Source organism: Anomalospiza imberbis, chromosome Z, assembly GCF_031753505.1.
Source record: "Anomalospiza imberbis isolate Cuckoo-Finch-1a 21T00152 chromosome Z, ASM3175350v1, whole genome shotgun sequence".
NCBI lineage: Eukaryota > Metazoa > Chordata > Aves > Passeriformes > Viduidae > Anomalospiza > Anomalospiza imberbis.
The window spans coordinates 74000105-74025140 of NC_089721.1; the positions used below are offsets into that span (position 1 = coordinate 74000105).

The window sequence follows — 25036 nt, forward strand, 5'->3', positions numbered from 1 at the left end:
TGACCCAACCCTTTGGTGGATGTGCCTCAGGCTTTAGTTAAGGGGCAATAATGTGAGGTTTACATGCAACAAATGGCAGTCAACTCCTGTTTAATAAAAAGCTTCAGCACACTGTCAAATTGTCTAGGTATTACTGAATGTCATCGCATAGAGAAAGGCTTCAACATATGTCTTCCTGCTGCTGCTAGGGATTGGCCTGATGTGGTTTCTGCTGTAGCACAACTAAATGCAGAATTAAACACTCCACACAACACCTAGCACAAGCATAGGGAGATATGCATCTGTTTTTATGATATGATAACAACCCCCCAAGCAAATCTTAGATGCTCTTGCTTTGTTCTGCATATTTCTAGTTTTATTTCTGGTGCTTATGTTCTCTTAAAGGTGTCACTGAATTCCTTGCAGACAGTTGGCTGACAAATGCCTTCTCCATTCAGAACAGTTCAAAGGTGGTGGTGTTCTTCAGAGATCCTCCTATCATCACGTTAAAAGGCTTCATAACAAGATAGCACAATGCTTTATATGGGATCAGTTTAAATCCTAGCACTCTTGACTTCACATTTACTAAAGCCCATCCTATTTTGTACAACACTGAGCATATAGTGTAACTCCGGGAACCACAGCTGTGACTTAGTTAATGATCTCAATAAATCCTACTTAAGCAGAGACAGGAAGAGAATTATGCAAATGACTATTACTGTGCACCATGCACTTGATAACTGAAGACATCCCACAATAAGCTTCAGCACATAAAACCAGCACTTTTTAAACCCAGATATGTGAAAAGTACGTAAGCAAGGGAATGGCTTACAGAATTTTGCTTCAGAAAAGTTGTAGTTGCAGAACATTTATTAGAAACCTAGTATTAAAGGAAGCACACAGAAGGAATATGTACAAGGAGGGATGGTTAAAAACCCAAGATGACAGATTTTTCACATATAGCTGTGACTGTGAGAAAGAATTACTTGTCTGAAAAGACCTTTCTAAAACATCGTGATAAAAGACTCTGCCACTCACACTTGGCAGCTAGATAAGATGTCTTCTATCAGCCTCTTGTAGACCCAGGCATCTCCTTTAAGCCGTTGTCGCCGGATACCCACTGCTTCAGGCTTAGTGAGCTGACATACTTCTAACTCAAACTCCATAGTAACTTTACCAAAATCTGACCGTGTTTGACATTTCAGGGTATAACTGTAAAACAGAAGGGAAAACAGAATAATTATTGAACCATTTTGTATTTTTTTTGCAATGCTATTTTAAATTAATAGAAGCACTTTAAATAAAATAGCCCACTGCTGTTCAGAATATTGTGAAACAGTCCACAATTTAATCACCTGAGACCTTTGTAAATACTGTAGTTTCAGGGCACCATATTTATTATTATGCCCTACGACCAATATGCAGCACCAATGTCCTACACTACCACAAGAACCCCTGCGTGCCAAAGACCCCTATCTTCAGAGCTGGAACGAAGGAAAGTTCCCATGTTTTTCCTAGACAAGAACACTCTTCACTCTGTTGGTTGCAGTTCAGCTGGTGTGAAAATAGGAAAAACTGAATGCAGTTTGAATGATTACAATGGGAGCAGGTGCTGCTGTGCAATCTAGCATCCTTCCATATTATGAGTTTGGAAATCCATCAGAGGTTGATGTATTACTATGATGTTCTACAAATACCCAACACTGAAATACTCAAGAACTTGAGAAAATGCATATTGAAAAGTGAGCACAATGGTTATTTCATGCATTGGGAGCTCACAAAATAGTCTTGCAGTTTGATCAAAAGTAAGAACCTATCTAACCAATCAGTAGCTTAGTGTAGCTAGTAAACAGTACAAATTCAAATACTCATCAAAAAGGTGCGTGGCTTCTGCACACCTTTTAAAATATACTGACCTCTTGCCTAAAGGTTAATGTCTTTTTACTGCCCAGAATGAGAGTTAAAAGGTATCTACACTATTTTCCAAAATTATCTCATTTGTTCATGTGACTGTACCTGAAACAACTTTTGGTATTTAGAATTTCACATGAGACAGGCTGATGTGATATTTTCCTAAGTGTTACCCTACTACTATTGGTTTATACCTGTTGGTGAAAGAGCTCTGCTAGAATACACTTAACACAGTTTTGTTCTGTGTGGGCATGTTTTATTGCAGACATTTATTTAGTGTTTTGTACACTTTCTGTAAAGATTATTTTACAATAAAGTCAAGAAACTAAGTTTAAATAATTTGCTTTTTAAGGACTGGACTAGCAACCATTTAGACAAATAGGAGTTGAACTAATCGTATTTTAGACTTACCCCTTCTGAACATATTCCACATGCTTCTTTGAAAGAACAATGATTATTTCATTCAACAGTTCGTCTGGATTCAGCAGATGAGTGGTGGTAATGTTACAGCGTGCCTAAAAGTAGTATTAAAAGTAACATCAGCTTGTTAAAAAAAGGAATAAAAAAATTAAAATCTCCTAAAGCTGAAGACATTGCAAAAAGTTTTCACTAAGGAAGTTTCACAATACGGCATTCCAGATGTGGCCTCACCTGGGCAGGGCAGAGGGGCAAGATCCCCTCCCTGACCTGTTGGCCATACTCTTCCTGATGCATTCCAGGATCTCACTAGCCCTCCTGGTCCCCAGGACACTGTCAGCTCATGGTCAACTTGCCATCCACCAGCACCCCGACGTCCTTCTCCACAGAGTTAGTCTCTTGTAGGTCACTCCCAATCTGTTCTGGTACTTGGGGTTACTCCTCCCCAGGTGCAGGACCTGCAGCTGCCCTTGTTGAACCCCCTTAGGTTTCTCTCTGCCCAATTTTCCAGTCTGTCAAGTTCCCACTTGACTGACATCACAGCCTCCAAGTGGATCAGCCACATCCCCAGCTTAAAGACTGAGGCAAAGAGGCATTCAGTAATTCTGCCTTCTCTGTATCTTTCATTACCAGGACACTCATCTGATTCAACAGCATCCCATGTTTTCCCTAATCTTACTTTTGCTGATGATGTACTTATAGAATACATTCTTGTTTTCATCGATATCCCTTGCCAGGCTCAATTCCAAGTGGGTTTTAACCTTCCTAGTTGCATTCCTGCATATTCTGGCAATGTTCCTAGTCTTCCTACATGGCCTGTACCTTTTTCCCTATATTATAAATTTCTTTCTTCCATCTCAGGTTCACTAGAAGCTCCCTACTCATTCATACAGATCTCCTACTCCCTGTGCCTAACTTCTTTATCACAGGGATATGCTGGATTTGAGCTTGGAGGAAGTGCTGCCTGAATACTGACCTGCTGTCTTGGACTCCCTTCTCTTCTGAAGCCCATCCCATGGGATTCTTCTAAGTAGATCTTTGAAGAAGTTGAAGTTAACTCTCTAGAAGTTTAGAGTTCTAGTCCTGCTACTCTGCATCCACCACACAGATCCCATGTTCCATTATCTCATGGTCACTACAATGAAGGTCACTACAGCCTTCACATCTTCACTCAGTCCCTCCTGGTTCATTAGTACAAGGTCCAGCAACACACCTTTCCTTGTTGGTTCTTCCACCACTTGTGTCAAAAAGTTATCTTCAATAATCTGTAAGAACTTCCTGGATTGTGTGTGCTGTGCTGTGTTACCCCTCCAACAAATATCAGGGTGGTTGAAATCCCCTATGAGAACCAGGCCCTGTAATCATGAGGCTACTTCCATCTGTCCACAGAAAGGCTCATCAGCTTCCTCCCTCTGATCAGGTGGATTATAGTAAACACCTGCAACAGTGTCACCTTTTCCTTAAATTTTCACCTCATTCACCTGACCCTGGGTAGAGCTCAATATGTTACAGTTGGTCTCTTATATAATGAACAACTACCTTATCACACTGACTTGGCCATTCCTCTCAACATTTCAGTCACATAAACTATCCCACCATGTTCTGTCATTGCATTGAGATCATGGCCCTGTGACCACACATAGATTTTTAGTTCTTGTTTATTCCCCATGCTGTACATGTTTGTGTCCAGGCATTTCATGCACGTAATCAAGCAATTTGGTTGCACAGAGCGGGTGTAAGAGCAATCACAACAGCAATGCACACTCTCAGCATGATTTGCCCTTTGATCCTCATCTCGAGAGGCAGCCAAGAAACATCTGTCACTGCATTGGTTGGTATGGCCTAATCACCAGTGACCTAAAGAAGGAAGCAATGCCACCAGCATCACCATTTGGAACCCCACTTCTGAGTCCCTCAGTCTGAAGTCAGTCTCTCCAAATTGGCCAGAGGACTGTCAAAGATTCTCTTGACTGCTTTAGGCAGGTGGATCCATCCCATCTCTGCTTAACAGGCTACAATCATTCAAGTACAACCCATTGTTATAAAAGGCAAAACCTTCTCAATGGCACAGCCATGAAGCCAGATGTTGATCTGCACTATGCATTTGCTTCTGGCTGTCCCCTTTTCTCTCACTATGAGAAGATGACTTGGGCACTAATGTTTTTACCTGCCTCACCAGGTGTTAACAGTCTTCCTCAGTCCTGTCTGTTGTTTGGCTTGCAGCATCATTTGTTAGCTACATGATAACATAGTAGGTAGCTGTCCATGCTCATGAGAAGTTGGGGTACCCTCTCAGCAACATCTTGGATCCTAGCACCTGGTCAGCAGCAAACTTCTTGTGACTCTTTATCAGGCCAGCAGATGGATGTCTCTGTGCCCTTTAATACAGTCACCCACTGCAAGTACTCAATGTTTCTTTTTATGGGAACCTTGCCTGTGGACATCTAAAACCTTTAAAGCACCATATGTGTTTTCATTCTGAATGCTGGAGTGTGGAAGTTGAATTGGAGCACTGTTTTTGTGGGTCACAAGGGCTCAAGGTGTCTCCTGCTCAGTGGTATCCATTGTAGGTGGATGGTTCTGAAGCCACCACTATGTCCATTTCAGCCCCTCAGTTCAGCACAGCCTGTTAACTGTCTCTTGTTATTCACCCACCTGTCACAACAGGCCATCAGCCTGTGCACACTTTGTGCATTTTCTCCAGAATGATTAAAAACTGGCCAGTAGGGGTCCTTTCAAACCATGCTGCTTCCTTCACATTTGGTTTAGATGGGCTATAAGTAGCAAGGGCCAAACACCTCCCTGGATCTGTTGCCTGAACCCAGGCTAACAGATAACTGAATTTGGTAACTGGGGCACTGTCTTGTTATCAGCAATAAGTAAGAGCACTTTACTGTAGAATTCAAGCAAGACAGGTGACAGAAGCTTTCGCAAAACCATTTCTGAAGCTACTGGATGTTTTCAATCATCATTACTGTAAGATAATAATTAATACATAACTAATATTATTACTTAATATTTTAATAATTGCTTTATGTAAGACTTTTGCAGCAACCATACCTTAAGTTTCCTTGGACAGTCTCTAGTGCATCGTTTCTTCTTGCTTGGTGTAAGCATTGTGATCACTTTATCTAGGCCTCTTTCAAGACTTCCAAATATTTTGGCTTTTCTCTTCTTTTGGCTGCTATCCACATGTGCAAGGTCGAGATCTAATACCACTGACTGACACCTGTTAAATGAACAAATTAATCTGTTATTTTTCCCTCAGTGTTAAAAAACTATTATTTCAAAGATGTTACTAAAATATTACCAGACATGACAGAACAAAGAAAATGGAATCAGGTGCAATGTATTATAGGAGTTTCTATTTGAAAGTCTGTTGAAGTTTAAACCCAGAGATGTGTCTAGAAATTGCAGTCCTTTGGAGACCAAGAATAAGAAGGCACCTACATTATGAAAAATAGATCATATTGAGTTACATAGTTTTAAAACTTTTCTCTACCTTCATTGTGGTGTGAATTGTGGTGTTATATTTTAGTTAAATGATATACTGTGTCTCACCCCTCGAAAATGTATGGTTTATTCCAAGCCTGTGATCCTCCCCTGCAGTATCCTGTGTCTGTAATCCCATTGGCCCAATCTGTTCCGTTCCCACTTTGATTTTCCCTATTAAGTGTGCCGGGGGGATGTTTCTCTCTGTCTTCGCCGGCTCTCCTGGCTGGTGCCCGCTGAGCCCCTCTCTCCCCCTCCCCTTTCCCCCCTCGCTCCCCTTTCCTCCCCTCTCCCTCAGAAACCATGCTGCCTCCCGGAGGTAGGACCCCCCATAAACCCTCATCTAATTAGCACCCTCAGAAGCCGTGTGGAGTCTCCTTGCCTGCCTGCTGCTGCCAGCAAACTAACAGCCTTGGGGTCCCCCCCCCGAAATGCGCCGCTAGACTTCATTATTTTCTAGTGACTGTAAAAAGAGGTTCTAGAAAAGTTTTTACCACAAGAATAGGAACAGCAGCTTGCTGTTGTAACAGGGCTTCCCAGGCAGCCTATGGATTAAGGTAGTCCTGCTCTAAATCAGGAATGTACACAAATAACCGGACACTTACCTTCTTTCAGGAAGAATCTCAGCTGCTGCCAATTCATCTGCATTTGTTCGGTTAGTGGGTTTCTTAATTGGGGTGGCAGCAGTGAACTGACTCTCTGAAAGAAAATGTCCAAGCCAAACCAGGTATGTCTTTGCGTAAAAGGATTTTCTTTTCTTCAATGACGATTTCTCATTATTAATAACTTAGTTCTAGCACCAGACCCCCTGTTCTATCTCAGGTCTATATTTTGGGAATTATGAAATATGTTTTTAATACTACCTCTACTCTATAAATTAAAACTGACTGATTTCCTCGGGGCTCTACAAGTCAAACCTTAAGAGTAACCATTGCAGTTCAATACTAGACATTTGAGGACTAGAATTGCTTTCTTGCTCTGCTGCTGGTCCATGAATAAATATGGAGCAATCCACTGCATTGAGTAGTTGAGTTCTACAGTGATCCATTTCCCTTATATGAAAGGTGTAATTTTATATAGTCATGTTTAATATACAATGTACATGCTACACAACGGTCTAGAAAGTCAATGTTTGCAGAGCATGGTTATAAAGGTGCAGGAGAAAACACCAAGTGAAACAGTCAGCAAATAAATTGTCACAATTAAACCCAACTTCAATGTTCAAAGTAACAGCTCTCTACAGAATTGCACCTGGCTCCAGACAAACAACCTCAAAATTTCCAATGGATTCTTCCACTTTTCTATTTCCTGAATCAAAGATCTTTCCACACAGCAAGACAGCTTTCTTTTTTTAATCCTCAGAAAAGTCACTAAATAAATGAGCTAGAAATGTTTTTACATTTCCCATTTTGGATAGCAACTGTTTTGTTTTTAGACATACACAGATGCCTGACATTACAAGTTATGTACAATCTTAAGGCAAACTCATAAGCTAGTTTTTGTATTGCTCTTCTTTATGAATGATCTCATTAAATAGGAGTATATTCAAAATCCCTTATTCCTCGAATCAGCCTGCAAAAACTTACTCTTCCTGAACAATGCTTCTTAGCACCTGAAATGAAAGAGTCTCCTATTGCAAGGAGCCTTTGGCATTTGAAGGACAGAGTTAGCATTTACAGTATCAACACCAAAAATTTAATGGTAATCATTGAATGAAATGGTAATGAACATATGGGATATGTACATGACTAGACAGGCTGATCACAGAAAATTCTGGTAATTCAGAAAAGCTGACATAATTTATGCAGATTTCTGTGGTCTATTGCATAGCTGCAAGACCTACATGTTGTTAACAGAAGAATTTTCACTGCTATACTGGACTGCCCCTGTGAAAATGCTGATATGCAACCATAAGAAATCCAAAAGCTAGATTTCTCTTACAGGCAGCAATTAAAGCAGATTTAACTAAAAGTATGCTTTTATTTTCATTCAGGGTAATCACAAAGGAAAAACAGTGTTGAGGAAACTGCAATCTCAACCTTCATGTAAAAGTGGAACCAGGTGCAAGCTTTAATAACACAGTACTTGGCTCCATGTTAGGGTATACCAAAAGGGGCTCACACATGACAACTGTGAGCAGCAACACAAGTAACATGCCCTGATGGATGGTTAAAACTTTTGCAGCACCCTGTCAGATGTACTAGAAGAACCTGGGTGCTGCATAGGACAAAAAAATTGAGGTGTTTCAGAAACTGATGTAGTGGATGAAGAAATATTGTGCTTATATTTGGGTTTCATTGATTCCCAAGCAACATATATGTTCTAAGCTTTAGTTAGTTACATTCTACATACCTTTGAAAGCAGGTGCCCTAAGAGGAGCAGCTTGTACCTGTGTCTCAATCTGACTCTTTGCAAGAGGAGTCATAGGAAGTGCAAAGGGCATTTCGTTTCTTAAAGCTGATACTGTCTCAACATTCTCTTTGTTTTTATGCTTCTTTGATGCCACTTTTCTTGTCACTGGAGTTGACAGTGTGAATTCTGTATCCTCCAGTTGGGCATCAGGCCTGGAATGCTACAAGAGATATAACAAAAAGAAAAAAAGCCATCCTTTGTTGTATTCTGATCACATTCAGGAACATTACAGACACAGAAATTCTGAAGCAGGGTAAAAATATCATACAATGCTTGACTACAGAGCAATAGTTAAAAACTCTTCAATACTTCTGATTCCCTCTACAACTTGCTCATAAGGTTTCAAGTAATTTGCCACTTCTTTACCAGCTCTTCTAAATTCTTTAGCTTGCACATTACTATTACTATTCCTCACCACCTTACCTAAGCACAGCTAGGAATTTCCATTTGGCTTAATTGCAAAATTTTAATTGAGTCGTTTGATTTTCTTGTCCAATATGGCTGCACTTCTTCAGAAACTTGCCCAGCTTTAGCCTAGGTCTGAGATCTTGTTTGTTGCACCTTATTTTTTTTCTGTTGGATTTAAAATCCTTATTTACTCATTTTCTATATGATCAAAGCTCAAGTTTTAGTCAAATTACCTACAGCTAGAGGAAGGCAGAATGTATGTTCAGCTATATATGTAAAACCTCCATTTGTAACTCCACTAGGCCAGGGTCTACCAAACATTTACATATTCAGTTATTTTTATGTACAATGAAAATAAGATCTTTTGGATTAAGGACACTGTATCAAACACCTGCTTCATTCCATGAGTATTTATACCAAATTTTTCTAACAGAGATTCTTCAAACAGTGAAGCTGTATCTGTAAATTCCATGAATACAAATGCCCATGGCACTTCACTGCACTCTGGCATATCACAATTTTTTCAGACTGGAAAGAAATATTCAGTTGAGATTCCGCTGCACGCTTAAAAGTAAGATTTCATCAGAAAAGACTGCCATTAAAGTCTAAATCTAATTTCTTTCTAAGTTCCTAATAATGGAAGTTCCCATGATGGCGACATAGGTTATATAATATGACTTTAATGTTGTTGTAGATCTGTCATTTGTATCAAAAGTAGGTGTGAAAGTATTCTCAAAGCACCATTGCCAAATCATCTTTCTTGACCAGTGTCTTGAAGAGAAGCAATTCATAAAAATAGCCACCTTTGAATTGAAGGCTTGGACCACAACCTCTTTTTACCAAAAGTCCTAGTAATGATGTGGAAAGAATCCATGAGAACAATGGAGTAACACTTGAAAGGGGGCTGGATAAAGGTAAACACATATATCCAAAACATGACTACTGAATCCACAACACTAACTGGAACTAGCATTTGGAACCCCCTTCATCTGATGGCTAGCTCTGCCCTCCCCAAAATTTGTCAGTTATTAAATCAAGGGATTTGTAACTTCAGCCAAGGTTGCTAACCTTCATGGTTCACACCACATACAGGCAGGTATATATCCAAGCATCCTTCATCTCCAACACCTTTTTGTTACTTACAGGGAACTCTTCCCAATAACTTGCTTCATACCATTACAGTGAAACTGTACACAGTCATTTTAAATTGTCAGTCTTTGGCTGAAATGGACGCTGTTATAAAAAGCTAGAATGGATAACATTTTAGTAACCTATGTTCTGCTGGTGAGTTTCTGTTGCCCCATGATCAAGGATATCACAATGAGCAGATCTCTCATTACTACTGGAATAGAGAGCTGTCTGATAAGCTTTAGATCTTCTATGATGCCTTACTCAAAAGCCTGTACCAGAGGGTTGCTAACTACAAGAAGCTGATAGTGTAGTTGAAATCACATTCCATTAAACATGAATGCATGATTAGGATACCTCAGCTACTGTGATCTAGATGTAATTCATGGCATGGTGACTATTTTGTAATATGCTTCTATATCAAACTGCTTGAAGTCAAGCAGTATTATGTACAAGCTTGTGCCACCAAATTCAGAAATGGCTAAGTAAAAGGTTCTGTTTACTTGGTTGTCTTCACATTAGATCAGGTCCAGCTAGAGAGCTTTGCTAGCTGCGTGTTTCAGCTAATTCAGTTGATGTTTACCCAGAAGCTACACGCAGGCAAGTTAATTGTGTTCTGAGCAGTGCAGGAGGATTAATGGATTGCTGTATTGTGTAGACATGAATTTCACCATCATCTAGGAAGGCGTAATGTTAATTAGTAATATTTGCCGATTTACCTTGGACATCACTAGAGATGAAGTAGCTTAACAGTTCAGTACAAGTGAACCTAGTGAACCTCCACCTTAATCATCAGAGTGTAGCAGGCTAACCCACCATGATCCTGGAAATCACATTAGGCATATTCAGGAAAGCTTACGATTCATGATCTATTATGCAGCTCTAGTAGTCCTAGAATTCTCATATCAAAAAAGCTGTATGGGTGAACAGCAATTATTTACACACAACTGAATTAGATACATAAAGTATTTATTCTGAGTGCTTGCCTCTAACACAGAAAGCAGCACACTCAGACCATTTCACAGATGTTTTGTCTCAAGGGGAAACAGCTTATACAAGTCTGCAACTCCACTGAATGTTTTGGAATTTGTCAACTAGACTAGTATTGCTGACATCACATATATTTGCATATTATATACAACATTGCAAGGAGTTTAGCAACTCTAGCCACTACCAAACTACAAGAATAGAAATTCCCCTAAGATATTCAAAATTACTTCAGAATCCCAATCATCAGAAAAACAGTAGCAACACATTTCCTTTACTCAAAGTAAACAACTTCCTCTCTAGGATTATGTTCTCAAGGGAAACAGATGAGAAAGGGATGACTCCCTCTGATTCGATCACCAGCTCCCATAGTGCCTATGTCATCTCGGAGAACACTGCTCAGGTGACATATGAGTTATCAAAAGATTTTCCTTACCAAATGCAGCCCTCAAGGTAGAAAAAAACAGAGACAAACAGAGTGCATATAGTCATCACAGAACAAGATCTGGAATCATCCAGGCCACAAAAGAAGAAATTTGAGGCCATTAACAAGGAGGGATTCTGTGCAATACTTGATGCATCAGATGGCTATTCCAGTAAAGCCAATCCAGAGAAGCAGCCTAGCTTGATAAATCATGTTAATGAGACAACTGAACTCTTTAATGCCCAAGACTTTGGCTGACTGTGTACTTCACATAATATTCCAAGTTGGAAGGGACCCTCAAAGATCACCAAGTCCAACAGTTATGTGAATGAGCCATACAAGGATCAAAACCACCTTGGTGTTATTACCACCATGCTCTAACCAGCTGAGCTCATGCTCTCTTCCTGATGTTTAGAGCACCAGAATGTTTCTCCAGGCAGAGCTTTGTCAATGCAGAGCAGGATTTAAAACAAGACGCTGTCCTGCTGAACTCAAGTTTACCTCAAGGACGGTTGACATCATGGTAGTGGCATGCTCTGTTAGACACGGAAACCTTAAACGAACACGCTTGCCACGAGCCTTCTTGGATAGAAGCAAGAGGTATGTTGCTGACATGTGGTCATATTTCCACTGTGGGGTCAGGGAGAAAGAAAGAAAAAGTATTTTAATCTCCTCTTTGGAAACATTGCAAGTACAAGTCAAGCTCAGCCTTCTGAGTATTTCCATGTCTCCACAAGTTTTTCTATCTGATATGTAACCCTAATTACACATAACTGTAATTTCAGACTTCAAGTGATTTACATTGTGTGCCTGAAATCAAGAAAAAGGCACTATGTTGGTTGTTCTTTGCAAGTTTGTAGTTCATGCAGTAGCATGGAAATGCTGGAATGAAGATCTATCTACTGAAGTGAATGCAAACCCAGTAATTCAGTTTATCTAATACTTCAGCAAGAGTATAAATTTCTTGGAAGTAACTCCTGCCCATTCTTTCATAACTGCCAACTTTTTGCATAATTTTCAGCAGCTCTTTGTGTGTGAGGAACACAGGCACCACTTTTGATAGGTTTGCAGCATAGTGCAGTTAGTTTGAATAACTTATAAGGTATTAGAGGTCTTCCAGGAAAGGACTATGCAAATATCACAGACTTATTTGGAAGGACTTCCCCCTCTGTAAACAGGTTATTCTGATTATTTGCTATAAATAAAGAACATTAACTCCACAAATCTGTTAAAATATCACACAAATTTTAAAAGTCTGTTTCTGCTACAGTTATGTGGAAAACCCAAGTGTTTTCAAAAACTATTGTCACTGCTAGGAAGTACAGAGAAGCAGAAAATTCAGTTTTAATGAAGAATTTCCAGATTCAGGTAAAAGCTGGAGTACACATCATGCTTTAAGTCTTTTCAACAGCCTGCAATGTTACTGCTAACATTTGCACAATTCTTCCAGAAGTATTCAGTTCAACTTTTATTACTTGTCATCAAAAATGACTAAACATACTCACTATTTTAAAAAATCTGTGAATTGTAAGTCTAAAAGCCCCTGTATTTTGTAGACTGCCTGGGTGTTGTTGATTTTTTTTTTCTTTTCCTACTCTTTATTGAACAATTTCAAAGCAAACAGTTAACCTACTTTCAGAGATTCAGAAGGATTTTACCATAGTGGTAAGATTTAGGAAACAGTACGATTTAGGAAACATGAAGACCACAATTACAGGAGAAAAAGAAATAAACAAATTTGAACTTCCGAACCAGTAGCTTGTACTTGCAAGCTACAGCCAGATTCTAGAGTTCTGCAGGGCCTCCTTAAATCTGAAATGTATGTAAAATATCGTACTTTGGAATATGTAAGTACTGGTCTGATAACACAGTAAATTAATTTACTGTATTACTGTAGTTAATTACTGTAAATTACTGACATAAACTTCTTACCTCTGTTATTAATTGCAATATAGTCTCCCTGCTCTGCTTATGAGACACAGAAAGCTCTGTTATACAGTCCTCATCAAGATATCCCAGCTGCAACAACACAATGGATATTGAAGCATGAGGTTTTCAATTTACCCCCTAATGCATATCTGACAGTGACACTGTTGTGAAACCCAGTGGGCTGAGTCAATAGTCAATGATGATTTTAGACCTTGCATTTCAAACGTTTAGCATCACAGCTAAACATTGTAGGAAACAGACTGAAAAAGTCATACAACTTCAACAACTTCACAGCCAGGATCCTCACAGCCTTATAAATTCAAATAAGCCACCCAAATAAGCAGGTAAGATTTTTACTAGACTGGAAGGTCCACTTTCATCTGCCTATAAATACCCAAAGCTGCAAGCCATGCCCATCTCTACTTCTCACACTGATGGTGCGAGCACAGTCAAAGGGTCTTTATCTAGGGTAATAGTGGCATCTGGTGGCAATGAGAAGCATTGGCTGTCAACATGCAGAACTTGTCAGCACGTGCTGCTGACAGCCAGATTATTTTGGTTTTTTTCCTCTCCATACTGCCTTCATCTCTCACACAAGTAAAACAAGTGAGAGACAGACAGGATGACTATTCTTTCAATGAAATTTTAATTTTCCAATTAAATTTGGAAAATTTTAAATTTCATTTAATTTCATTGGAATTTTTGAAAATTTCAGTTTTCATTCAGGACTATGTACAAGATAAACCATAACCACATCTAGCATGACCTTCATATTATTTGTGTTTTACACATTAAAGAAAGTACTGATCAAGCAGCCTAGGGAAGGAGCTGGTCATTCATATGTGGAAGTACTTTTTGATGAGAATTCAGTTCTTCTGCATATTCAGCTGCAGAATACAAGGAAAACACATTTGAAATATCTCCTCAAGAGAAATCAAAACTAAGTAATAATATTTTGACAGCTAAAAGAATCAGAAAACAATTACAACCATCTCAAAGTTCATCTTGTAAAAAACAATTTCATACCACACACTGTGAGGATGGTAGTAAGCCAGCAAATATTACATGAAATGCTTTAGTATCTATCTGACCTGAGTACTTACTGGGTATTTACTTTGCCACTGAACAATATTAGAAAAACCTTGCATGAGCCAAGGGTGATTTAACAGGTGTTGGATTGTAATCCGCTTCTTTGGGTCGACCTGGTGTGCCATAAAAATCAAAGTGATACTTAAATTGTGGAGAAAAAGTGAAGAAACAATTGATCTTCCACACAGAATGTTAGGGTGGTTAGGGACAAAAACAGAAACAATACTTTTTCAGAGTTTCACAAAAGGAAGCTCACACTCAAAGATCTTAGGTGTGAAGAGCAGTTATAGAACCTACAGCTACAACAGATCTCCCAGGGATATGCAGCATTGGCTATATTCATTAGGTGTAGCCCAAATGTATATTTGGGCTACAAAACAGCTCTTGCTTTTATATTAAGAAGAACCAAATGCATGCTGTTTGAAGATTTTGTTAAATCATGTAAACTTTGCAAATTATTTTTGAAATCAAACATTTTTCCCAAAGATTTTTTTGCTGAAGGCAATGGTAATCTTCTCTTAAAAAAATTTCAAGAATTAAACTTCTTATTTAAACACAGAATGCTTTTTAAATATTTCCTTGATGTAATGTTTTGAACCAATTAAACATTACTTTATACATCTATTGAACAGAAACAATAACCTTTACCTGCAGCATTTGGTCAAGGAGCAGTGTAGTGCTAGGAGAGAGCCAGTTTGGAGTACTGTATTTTCCTGTCTGCAAAAAAAGAAGAGGATTTAGAACTAACACTGAACCCGAAAAGGAACTACTAAATTACTTGGACAATAGTGACATCTGTACTTTGTAAAAACAAAACAACAGCAGGAAGATGTGAACTTAGTTTAAAGAATGACTTGCATAAATGCCATGGTAATACTAAAACTCAGCAGCATTAGAAAGGAAAATGCCATGTTTGAATGACCAGCTGCAGTTTTCATCCACTCTGCTTGTATGACACCTCCATCTCCACCTACTTTTGCAGCTAACCTGCTCCTTTCTCCACTGCCTTGGTTCATCCTGTCAACTTAGTACTGAAGTTCTAGAAGTGCAAACATACTGGATTATGAATGACTGATATTAGCACATATAACACTAAAGTTACACCATCCTCAGTATTAGGATATTCTTTTTTGAATAAGTTAAATCTAATGCTAAACCTTCAATCTCATACAGCAGACAGGAGAAAGGTTACAGATCTAGCAAGTGAGATTTTTTTCAAGATAATTATTTACTGTTGTTTTTCTTTAAGTTTTTGTTAGAAGAAAATAGAAAAAAACAACTCCTATATGTGAGGAGTAACAGTAGCTAGAAACCAAACCAAATTCACCACCAAGAATAATTTATTTCTGAATGAAAACCAAGATAAAAATAAAAATCAGTACAAACTCATTGTCAAATAACGTAACTATCATTTTGTAACAGCAGTTTTCTTTTTACAGACAAGTGCCTTAATAACAAAACAGTTGGTATTACATGCAGCCACATTTCTAAGAATGGTATGTATTGCATTGACATCACAGATTAAAGACTTTAAGTTACATCTCTACAGACACTACTAGTAAGTTATTTAGGAATAGTTCTGTAGGCTGTTTTACAACACAGCTTTACTATGAAACTAAGTAACACAGGTAATCTACATATTGGCTTTAGTATAATGCTACAGAACATGACATAACAAAGAGAAATTCTCATCTATTGTACTGTGGGCAATACTGCATGGTAAATATCTGGTTGTGGTATCTGCCAGGCACATAAGGTCATATCAGTAATTTTTTTTTACAGTAGTTATACCACAGCTTAACTTTTCAGTCAAAAAGTGAATCCACTGATTCACAAATGAAGAGAACATTCCAGGGAATTAACACTACATGTAAGGCATATAATTTGAATTGAATTCAAGCAGCAGATTTAACTTGCAGCAACAGGTTCGAGATGAGATTATAATAAATTTCAGGATTCAAAATGTGTGAAACTAATTCTGTAATAGTGGGTGTCCTCATTTGAAACAATTTTCAATTCACAACCACATAAAATTAAAACAAATTCAGAGTGGAAATAGCAAGTATGCATCTTAATACCTGTGACATGATTGGTTTTTGACTGCTCCCAAATTAAACTTTAAAACCTCATTTGTTGTTTCAGCTCACTTCAATATATTCCACTGGCAGACACTGCATTGCTCCAAACATCTCAGTTCATAGTTTCTGTCCATGCTGGACAATGGTAACTACACAGAGTCATTTTTGATATTCTTAATTAAGATCTCCATTTCACATCTGAGTTCTCAGCTCAGTGAATGCCTTAAGCACTTGGATCATTTACCAGGTTCTGCATCTTGGTGTAATGAGTACCAAAAAGGGTTTTGTCATCCTATGACAGCACGCTCACAAGTGGACACGTTCTCAATGTGCTCTGACTTTCTGGGTCGACAACACAGTTCACACCAGAAGCAGAGAGGGAAAAGCAATTCAACAACCCCGTTGTTTACACTTAATAGCAATTTCACTGGGAAATTAAGTGCTTTCTAGCATTATTTGGACAAGACTCCTAATCACATGGTTTAGTTTAGGTAGAGCAGGGAATTGGACTTGATCCTTTTTGCTCTCTTCCAACTCAAGATATTCTATGACTATATGAGTTGGGAAGTCATGTAATTTTACTGGCATCTCATCTGAACATTAGCACCTTTACACAATCTCTTTGGATTAGGTAGTCTTTGCTTATTTTTTCCCTTTTTTTTCTTTTTTAAAGCTCTCCTCCATAACTCAAACTAAGCTTCCTAGTCAAGGTACTTCCTTCTGTCAAGGTACTCAAGTGTACTCCAATTCCAGATTAAAAATCCACACTCTGTTGAAATAATCAGGTGTTTCTTAGAGGTCAGACTGTTATGCACCCTGAAAATATTTCCTGTGCAAAACAGTGTCAGTTGCTCCCTGCCAAAGTAGTCCTTGAATACTGTCGAAGGTTTTTTTGCTGTCTTTTTAAAGACATATCAGGCTCTTGATGAGAGGAGAATGAGGTAGAAGAATACAAAGACATTACTCTGCACTGCTGTTCATCATCCCACTCAGAACAAGCTTCATCAACACAGATTTTTATGGCAGCTCAGAAGTGGCTGGCAGAGATGCATGCGTTATGAGGAACATCAGCTGTTTAGCAACATCAAGAGGAGTTTACAGGGAAACAATCAATGACTTAATTTTACGATGTACTATTTATTCAACTCCTTTTGGAAGAGGAAAGTATAATACCAGAGGCAGAATCCTGCTTTTCCTAGATATGAGAGTGTCTGGCATTCAATAAGAGTCGTTTTTTAGGGAGAAGACAGATAAACACTCAGATATAAAAGTCCAGCCCACTAGCAAGAGAATGCTTTTCCTGAGACTCACTTTTCTACTGTATCATAGGACCAAGCTAGAGTACTGCACGGCTGAGGGAAAACAGAAACAAATCCACAAAATACTGATCAAAAGAGAAAAAAAGTGTAACAAAATTCAGCGGATAAGCCTTTTTTTGCTCAAATCAGAAAGTAAAAATTTCCCATAATGCTTAGTGATTCCTGTTCCTCATGTATTCTTGTATCAATACCTACCATGATCTTCCTGTAGACAGCCATGACATTACTATCATCAAAGGGGAGAAAGCCACACAGCAGAGCATACAGCAGTACTCCCATACTCCAAATATCTGCCTAAAAAATGAAAGTGAGAGTTCACAAACCTCATCTGTTTAAAATGGCTTAGAGACGTATCACATTGTCTCCTTTTGGCAAAGCCCACATGAAACTTGTGGAAAGTAAGTTCCTTAACTCTGGACAGAACTCTTATAGTCCAAGTTGTTATGAATGAGGTCCCTATATGTCCAATTTAATAAACCACAAAATTAAAATTTAGCAGCTATTTTAATTGAGCAGCAATTTTATATAAAACAATACAATTGAGTAGTTACAAAACCAAATTTGGCAGTGGTTCGGATAAAGCATAAGTACAACCAATCGATCAGGGTATGGGGAAGGCTTCCCACCCTGCCTCACATACAAAAAGCAAAAGAATCCAAACACAACTTATATACTGTATGCTAATACGTATTCATCAATATTTTCTTGTAAATCTCCTCCTATTTTCGATTCTTGAAATCTACATCACTTTACTGCACAGTGCATGCTCCACTTGGAGCTACTTCTTGGCTTTTTGGTGGTCTTTTCAGAGGAAGGCTCACCAGCTTCCTCGCTGTCCTCTGAATAATCTGGCAAGTTGCACATGTGCATTAAGCTTTGTGTGATGTAAGTAAGCATTATGATCCAAATAAGCCTTACTATTTCATAGATAAGACCACTATTTTAAATTACCTATCTGGAATTTTCCCAACTTTATTCATCTCAAGGCCGATCCTGCCTCGGGAGTTGTCTTGACTCCGTTCATCAATGCCAGTTCTGCTCTGGGAGTTTTCCTAACTTTATTCATCCCAAGGCCGTTTTTTTTTTCCAGGATATTACTTATCTCAAACACTCCATCTTGTACCCTATTTCCTCATGAACATCTGAAAACATCTGTTGTGTGACACTAATTACATATCGTTTTTCTCTATTACTTTTTAACAAATATTTTCTAAAATAGCTATATATTTACAGTTATTAGCACAAATTATATTCATTTATCACAAAGTGAAAGCACACAATTTCCAATTCTCTAAAACTAGAGCACTATTAAAACCATTACCCTTTTTCTTAGGTCACCAAATTGCTGCATTACCTTCAACCTACAAGGAATTCACTGACAAAAAGGAAATCAAACTCATCTGAAGGGATTTTGTACTCAAAAGTATTTGTGATTATGACAGCTGTCAGTACAGTAACAATCAGCTTTAAAGCCCCACTGTTACTTTTCCTTATAGACATGACAAGGTCTACTTGCCTCATACTGCAACCCCCACTTCAGTCATAAAGATAAAGGAAGTTTGAGAAGCACTGACTATGTGGAAAACTAAAATAAAGCAAGACTTAGAGGTCAGGGACAGTGGTGCAACGGAGGTAAAGGAAAAAAGACTGACTCCATCCAACAGCACAGACAGGAAGTTTGAAGAGATTGAAATTGCAGCATTTTGAATGAATTGACAGGGGCATGTAGCAGACCTCAATGTTCTAGACATCTAGGAATCAAAGCTGGATAAATGCTACAGTTTTTGTTCTCTTTAATTTTTCTACACTACACAGTACAAAGACCAAGTTTTCATAGAAGATTTCAAAGGCAAAGTACACAAGATACTGAGACTGCATAGAAATTTGCAACAAGACTTGGAAAATTAACTGAACAAATTGGTGCCTGGAATAATGTGGTAGAAGGTAGTTATTTTTGGTAGAGCAACATCTGGGGACAGTGAAGAATTACTCAGAGATCAAAAAGTCAGATACAGAACCTGTGGTCAGGAGCTATTCCAGGCTGCGACTGCTCTCAGTCACACAGCTTTTGAGCGCCACTGAGGCAACATGACATTGAAGAAAGACAACATAGTAGGAGTATATCTGAATCTCACCAGCTTTAAATACATAGTGCATAAAAAAACACCCTAACTTACAATTGTATCACCTACCTCTGAGCCAATGTATGCTTTGCCTTGAATCAGCTCTGGTGCCATATAAGCTGGGCTTCCACAGCAGGTGTTCAGATGGTAATCAAGGCCACCCTAGAATAAGACAAAACTGATGACAAAGAAGCATTGGCTCTAGCACAAATGGTGTCTTCTAGCAACAACATATTAGAGGCCTCAGAAGCTTCATTTTCCAATGCTGTCTATATACAGTCACCTAACATTTTGCTTTGGTATAATATATGGCTTCACCAGGCAAAAACTGTCCAAGACCAGGAGACTCCTATAAATGTTCAGATCCCAAGCTGCTCCTTCACATGTTATCCCAGCAATCTTTTCTGCAGCTCCTCCTGTGATAGAAATACTTCCTTTTGTGACAAGAAAGAAAACTGATGGAACTTGGGAATCAGTAATCCAAGAGCCACTGGGCATAAGGCTGGTTGGATATTTTTATCAATATTTAAGACAATAACTTCATGAAGAGCCACTAATATGCTTCTTTATTAAAAATGTGTTATTCCTTAGCCTGGGCTTTGTTTTAAGCAGATCAGAGTGAGATGACATTGTACCACCAAGATGGTGGTCTAATACTCCCAATTTACTGGAAGGTGCTTTACCTTGACTCAGCTAAAACAATCTGTGGACTTTGGATCAGTAAGATCTTCTTTCCATTAAATTCCTTCCTCCCAGCACCCATCTCATATGTGAAGATGACAAACAGAGCAGCAATGTAGAAACAAACTTTAAACTTATTAAACAACTCAGTACCACCATGTGGATCCAGAGGCTTTGTAAAGGTAAGGGGAATCTATTTGATTTGAGCCCCAATCTCTCCACATATGAAAATGACACATGCCATTGAAAATTACTGGGGGCAAATGGACACCAACATAAGCTTTACAGTGCTTTGTGGGAGTAGATACTCTACACACAAGGCAATCTGTGCCTTATACTGGGATGAAAGATGAAGTGTAAGAGGAGAAAAACTGATATTCCACGCAGAAAGTGTAAAACTGTCTCACACTGTTAAGGTCCTATGAAGCAATTAGCAGTGGGACAACTACACTAACAGTTAAAATTCAGGGCAAAGCTCTGCACTGCACCCTGAAGTCACGCCTGCAATTTTTATGTGTGCACTGTAGTTGATTAAGCTCTGCTATGAGAGCAACTGACACCCTTACCTTTGGCTTTGCACAAAGTCCAAAGTCTATCAGCTTCAGATTATGTTCCTCATCAATCAGCAAATTTTCCTAGTAAAAGAGAAAGTGGTAATGAATTCTTACATAATGCCAGGTATCCAAGAAACCACATTTTCTTTCACCCTATTTCTTCTTGCCCTTACCAGCCATAATTTACCTGAAGCTCTCCTCTGGAGATTTTGGTCTGTTGCTAATGAATATAACCTATATTCCAGATAGGAAATACAAGCTCCTAACTGCTCAGAAAGGCCTAGTGGGCAGCTACACAGAAAGCAAAAACTGTGAAGCAGCAGTCTGCCCTGGCAGAAAATGCAGCCAGTGATATCCCAGATGGTGTGAAAAGAAGCAGAGCTGGCAACGTGGGGGAAGCCACTTGCCCTCTGTTCACCACAGTGAGAACGGCACATTCAGTTTTTGCCCACCCTCAAGCACAGGAAAGACACCAAACTGAGATAAACTCTGTGGATGGAAACCAGCCTGTCCAAGGTGCTGGAGCACTTTTTCCATGAGGAGGCTGAGGGAGAGATGGTTTTTCAGCCTGTAGGTGACAAAGCTTCAGTGGAGACCTCATGGCAGCCTTTTCATTCCTATAAAGGGTGCATAGAGACAGCACCAGCCCTGCCAGAGAAGCACACAGTGGTATGATGACAGTCAACAAGCCTCAGGAGACTTTCAGACTGGTACTAAGAAAACACCTTTCTCATAAAAAAGAAAGTGAAGATCTTAACAGGTTTCCCAGCAACATTATGGTGCCTCATCCTAGGGAGAGGTCCAAGATGTGACTGGATGAAGAAGTTTGATCTGACACTGTTTTAAACAGGAGATAATAGCAGAAGCCACTAGAAGTCAATTCCCAACCAAGTTCTCTCCCAATCATGAATTCATCAGGTCTCCAGCTACAATCCAAATCTTTCCAAGAGGAACACAGGAGGTTTTGCTTGAAGAGAGGCTCTTTGGAGACAAGTATTTCATAAGCTGTCTAGAAAATGCTTGTACCCAAAGAATTTGCTTTTCTCAGTTATCATTGTCTCTGAATATGCAAAATTCTAACCCCTTCTAGGAGAAATAGTCTCAAGTCTTCCTTTCCCTAAGCCCATGCTTAATTCTTGTGGTGACAGCAAAGCCACAGGATCAGTCTTTTGGCACATCCCTCCTCTGTCCTTACTTGTTTACATTGTGGGAATCACATTTTCCTTTGAATGTCAGAACAGAACAGTTTGCACAACAGAGAGGAACCCTAACAACTCTCCCCGGGAACATGCTGGAATAAAGGGGATAGCAAAAATGCCTAACCAACAGTCAAAATCAAATCTGTGTCTGCTCCACTCTCAACTGGAGTGCACTATTCTGCTTCTCTTCCAGAGGAAGCTCCTTCCTCAGATACAGCTACATCCAGCTCAGTTGAGGAACAAAGCAATAAGTAGAAATAATGCTCTTTCAGCAAATGTTAACTAAAGAGCTCTAAGCACAGGAGAACAGAGAAGACAATTAACACCAGCTCCATTCAGATAAATAAAAGTGGGTGTTCGTTATTATTTATGCAAATCTGACCAATGTTCTGACTTACTGGTTTGAGATCCCTGTGGGCATATCCCTGACTGTGCACATAAGCAATTGCTGAAACAATCTGCCGAAAAAATATGCGAGCTTCCTCCTCAGAAAGGTGGTCCTTAGAAATTATGTAATCAAACAGTTCTCCTCCAGGACAGTACTGCATGAAAGCAAGAAAAAAAGAATACATTTGGGATACAATCATGAAATGTAAACATGAACAAGGGCACTGGACAGCAAGAAGGCACTCTTCCCTTTCCATGCCTCTGCTTAATCCCAGCAGCACCCATGGGCATGCCCCCAGCCAGTGTGCAACAGACCCAACAAGACCAAGAGCCCAACCCTTGCCTGATGCTTGCCACAGCTATATCACACTACCAGCACAGGTGACAGAAACTGCCCAAGACATGACAATTCAGCAACATTTCCCAGGTCCCACATATCCTGCTGGTGCTGTTTTTTGGAGTGTGAGGTGGGAATTAAAGTCGGTTTTTTATTGCAAACAGTGAAAAGTGGCTTTACAATGAGACAGAACACATTATCAGCTTCATTTTTAAACTACAGCACCTTGGACATACTCATCATTGAGACAATTTTCTAAGAATTGTTTCATTTGGACTCTGCTACCATCTGCTGCTAGGGCTAAACCCAGAGATTTTTGCTATAACAGAAACACCATTCCTTACCTCTAAAACCATGAATATTTTCTTGGGTGTCTCAATCACATGATACAACTGGCAAATGTGCTGGTGACTCAAGTCCTTCATGGCATCAATTTCTAATTTAACACGAGGCAAGTCATCCTAAAAGATCACAACAGCAAGGTATCAAGTAGTTTGACAGACTGTACCTCAAAGTGAATTTGCACATCAGAATTGCTCAAACTCAAACCAGCACCAGCTCTGTCACTGCTCACCTGCCCTCCTCACACACTGGTCAGTAAAACCCAAAGGGGCAGATTTGTGCTACTATTCTCATCAGCACTCTGTTTGACTTACAGTAGTTTATTTAGTTATTTAATATTTAAAGCTCTAACTGTCTCAGTTTTACAGCCAGGGAACAGTGCCCTCTCCATATGAGGGCACAGGATTTGTGGTGCCTTTAAAATTCTTTCAATTTTACAGCATCTGCCACTAGCCCACAGTGACAGGTTGCACCTGCGCTCCTGAGAACTCCACAGGAACAGCACGTTACCAGCTCTGAAGTATCTTTTGGATTACCTGTAAAGCAAGCTTGTCCATGATTTTTATTGCAACTTTTTCACCAGTGAGACGATGTCGTGCAAGTTTTACCTTTGCAAACCCACCTAGAATTTGAAACAGAAATGTATAAAGCTTTGCATGGCGACAAGTTTTCTCACCCTCATCTCAGTCGCCCTGAAGCAAATACCATATGAACAGCATGTAGCATCATTGCCAGAGGAAGAAGCAATTGCTGCCACCACCTTCCAGTTACAGTTCCATAGCTGCGCCCCGCAAAATACACCGAGAAAACATGACCCACAGACTCTGAAGTAGCAGTTAATCTCTCAGATGAACATCGAAGTGAGTGCACACATCACACACACTTGTTTGCATTCACAGACTGAGCCCACCTGTGCCGACTGTTCCGTGTAATTCATAGTACTTGAGAATTTCCTCATAGTCATCTCCGGCCATTCTGCGACCCGCAGGACGCAGGCAGCTCTTCTCAGCACCTACGAGGGGAGACCGCAGATTGCGCTTATGCTTTCGGGCACAGGAAGCGATTCAGCAGCAGCCCCCGGAGAAGGCGGAGCGGCTGCTGTTCCCACGGATCTGCCACGGCTCCCCAGCGACAGGCGCGGGAGCGCCGCGACCCCGAGTCGCAGCGGCAAGAAGACCCTCGAGTCCCACCCCGTTTCTTGGGGCGCTGCCGGCAGCAGCCGTCCCGAGTGTTACCCCGTCCCGAGGCAGCGACCCCCACAGCGGAGCAGCCTAGGCAGTCCGTTACCGTTCAAATGTCCCGCTTCCGGCCGCCGGGATCGAAAAGCCAATCTCCGCGCGCCGCCAAACCGGAACGAGCGTGGAAAGCATGCGTATGCGGGGAGGGAGGGAGACAGGGAGCGGGCGGTGACCAGAGTGGGGCGGTCTCTGCTGCCGGCTGGCTGCTAACGGATGCAGCCTCAGCCGAGACCAATCCCTACGGAGACAGAAAACAGTCTCCCTCTTCCAGAAAGCACGTATTCAGGAGCAGCCGTCGGGACTGGAGCGGGGTCCGCGCCGCAGGGATGGCGCCACGCACAGGATGGTGGCCGAGGCCGTTGCTCCGAGGAGGTGGTGCCTTCCGCCGCTCCCCGCGGGCTTTCCCGGCCGGCTGTGGCTGCCGTTCCCAGCGCCACTCCTGGGCGTCTTGGGGTGGCCTGCACGGTGTCTCTCCGGGCCGGAGCAGCGCGGGGAAGGCGGGAGTCTCCATTATGAGGTATATTTTTAGATGAGTATTAATAGACAGTAGGTTTATTAATGCAGTATTGCAGCTTTGCTCTGTGCACGCGAAGAAACACAAG

At 40.1% G+C, this 25036-nt stretch overlaps 1 protein-coding gene across 3 annotated transcripts; it reads right to left on the minus strand.

Annotated features, from left to right (window-relative positions):
* Nucleotides 1-333: 333 nt before the first annotated feature.
* MELK (maternal embryonic leucine zipper kinase) lies at nucleotides 334-24627 on the minus strand. 3 transcript variants are annotated; one of them, XM_068175686.1, is made up of 18 exons: nucleotides 24484-24627; nucleotides 24107-24208; nucleotides 23733-23818; nucleotides 23199-23315; nucleotides 22529-22672; nucleotides 20944-21012; nucleotides 19766-19858; nucleotides 17769-17867; nucleotides 14825-14893; nucleotides 14191-14289; nucleotides 13091-13177; nucleotides 11660-11788; nucleotides 8152-8371; nucleotides 6405-6498; nucleotides 5368-5536; nucleotides 2302-2405; nucleotides 1018-1191; nucleotides 334-474 (listed from the first exon to the last, which is right to left on the minus strand). In XM_068175686.1, exons 2-18 carry the CDS (start codon nucleotides 24168-24170, stop codon nucleotides 444-446), a joined length of 1848 nt encoding a protein of 615 aa, XP_068031787.1. In that variant the 5' UTR covers nucleotides 24171-24208; nucleotides 24484-24627; the 3' UTR covers nucleotides 334-443. The 3 variants fall into 3 exon arrangements, with proteins under 3 accessions (XP_068031787.1, XP_068031784.1, XP_068031786.1); XM_068175683.1 differs by having other exon boundaries at nucleotides 24387-24620; XM_068175685.1 differs by lacking the exon at nucleotides 334-474 and having other exon boundaries at nucleotides 499-1191; nucleotides 24387-24619.
* Nucleotides 24628-25036: the final 409 nt, after the last annotated feature.

Bases quoted from the DNA above. Each gene is read 5' to 3' on its own strand.
- MELK (XM_068175686.1), bottom strand. From the start codon at position 24,170: ATGGCCGGAGATGACTATGAGGAAATTCTCAAGTACTATGAATTACAC. The intron at 23,316-23,732 runs GTAATCCAAAAG...GTGATCTTTTAG, and splicing joins TGGACAAGCTTGCTTTACAG to GATGACTTGCCTCGTGTTAA. The intron at 1,192-2,301 runs GTAAGTCTAAAA...TCTGTTTTACAG, and splicing joins GTGGAATATGTTCAGAAGGG to TTATACCCTGAAATGTCAAA.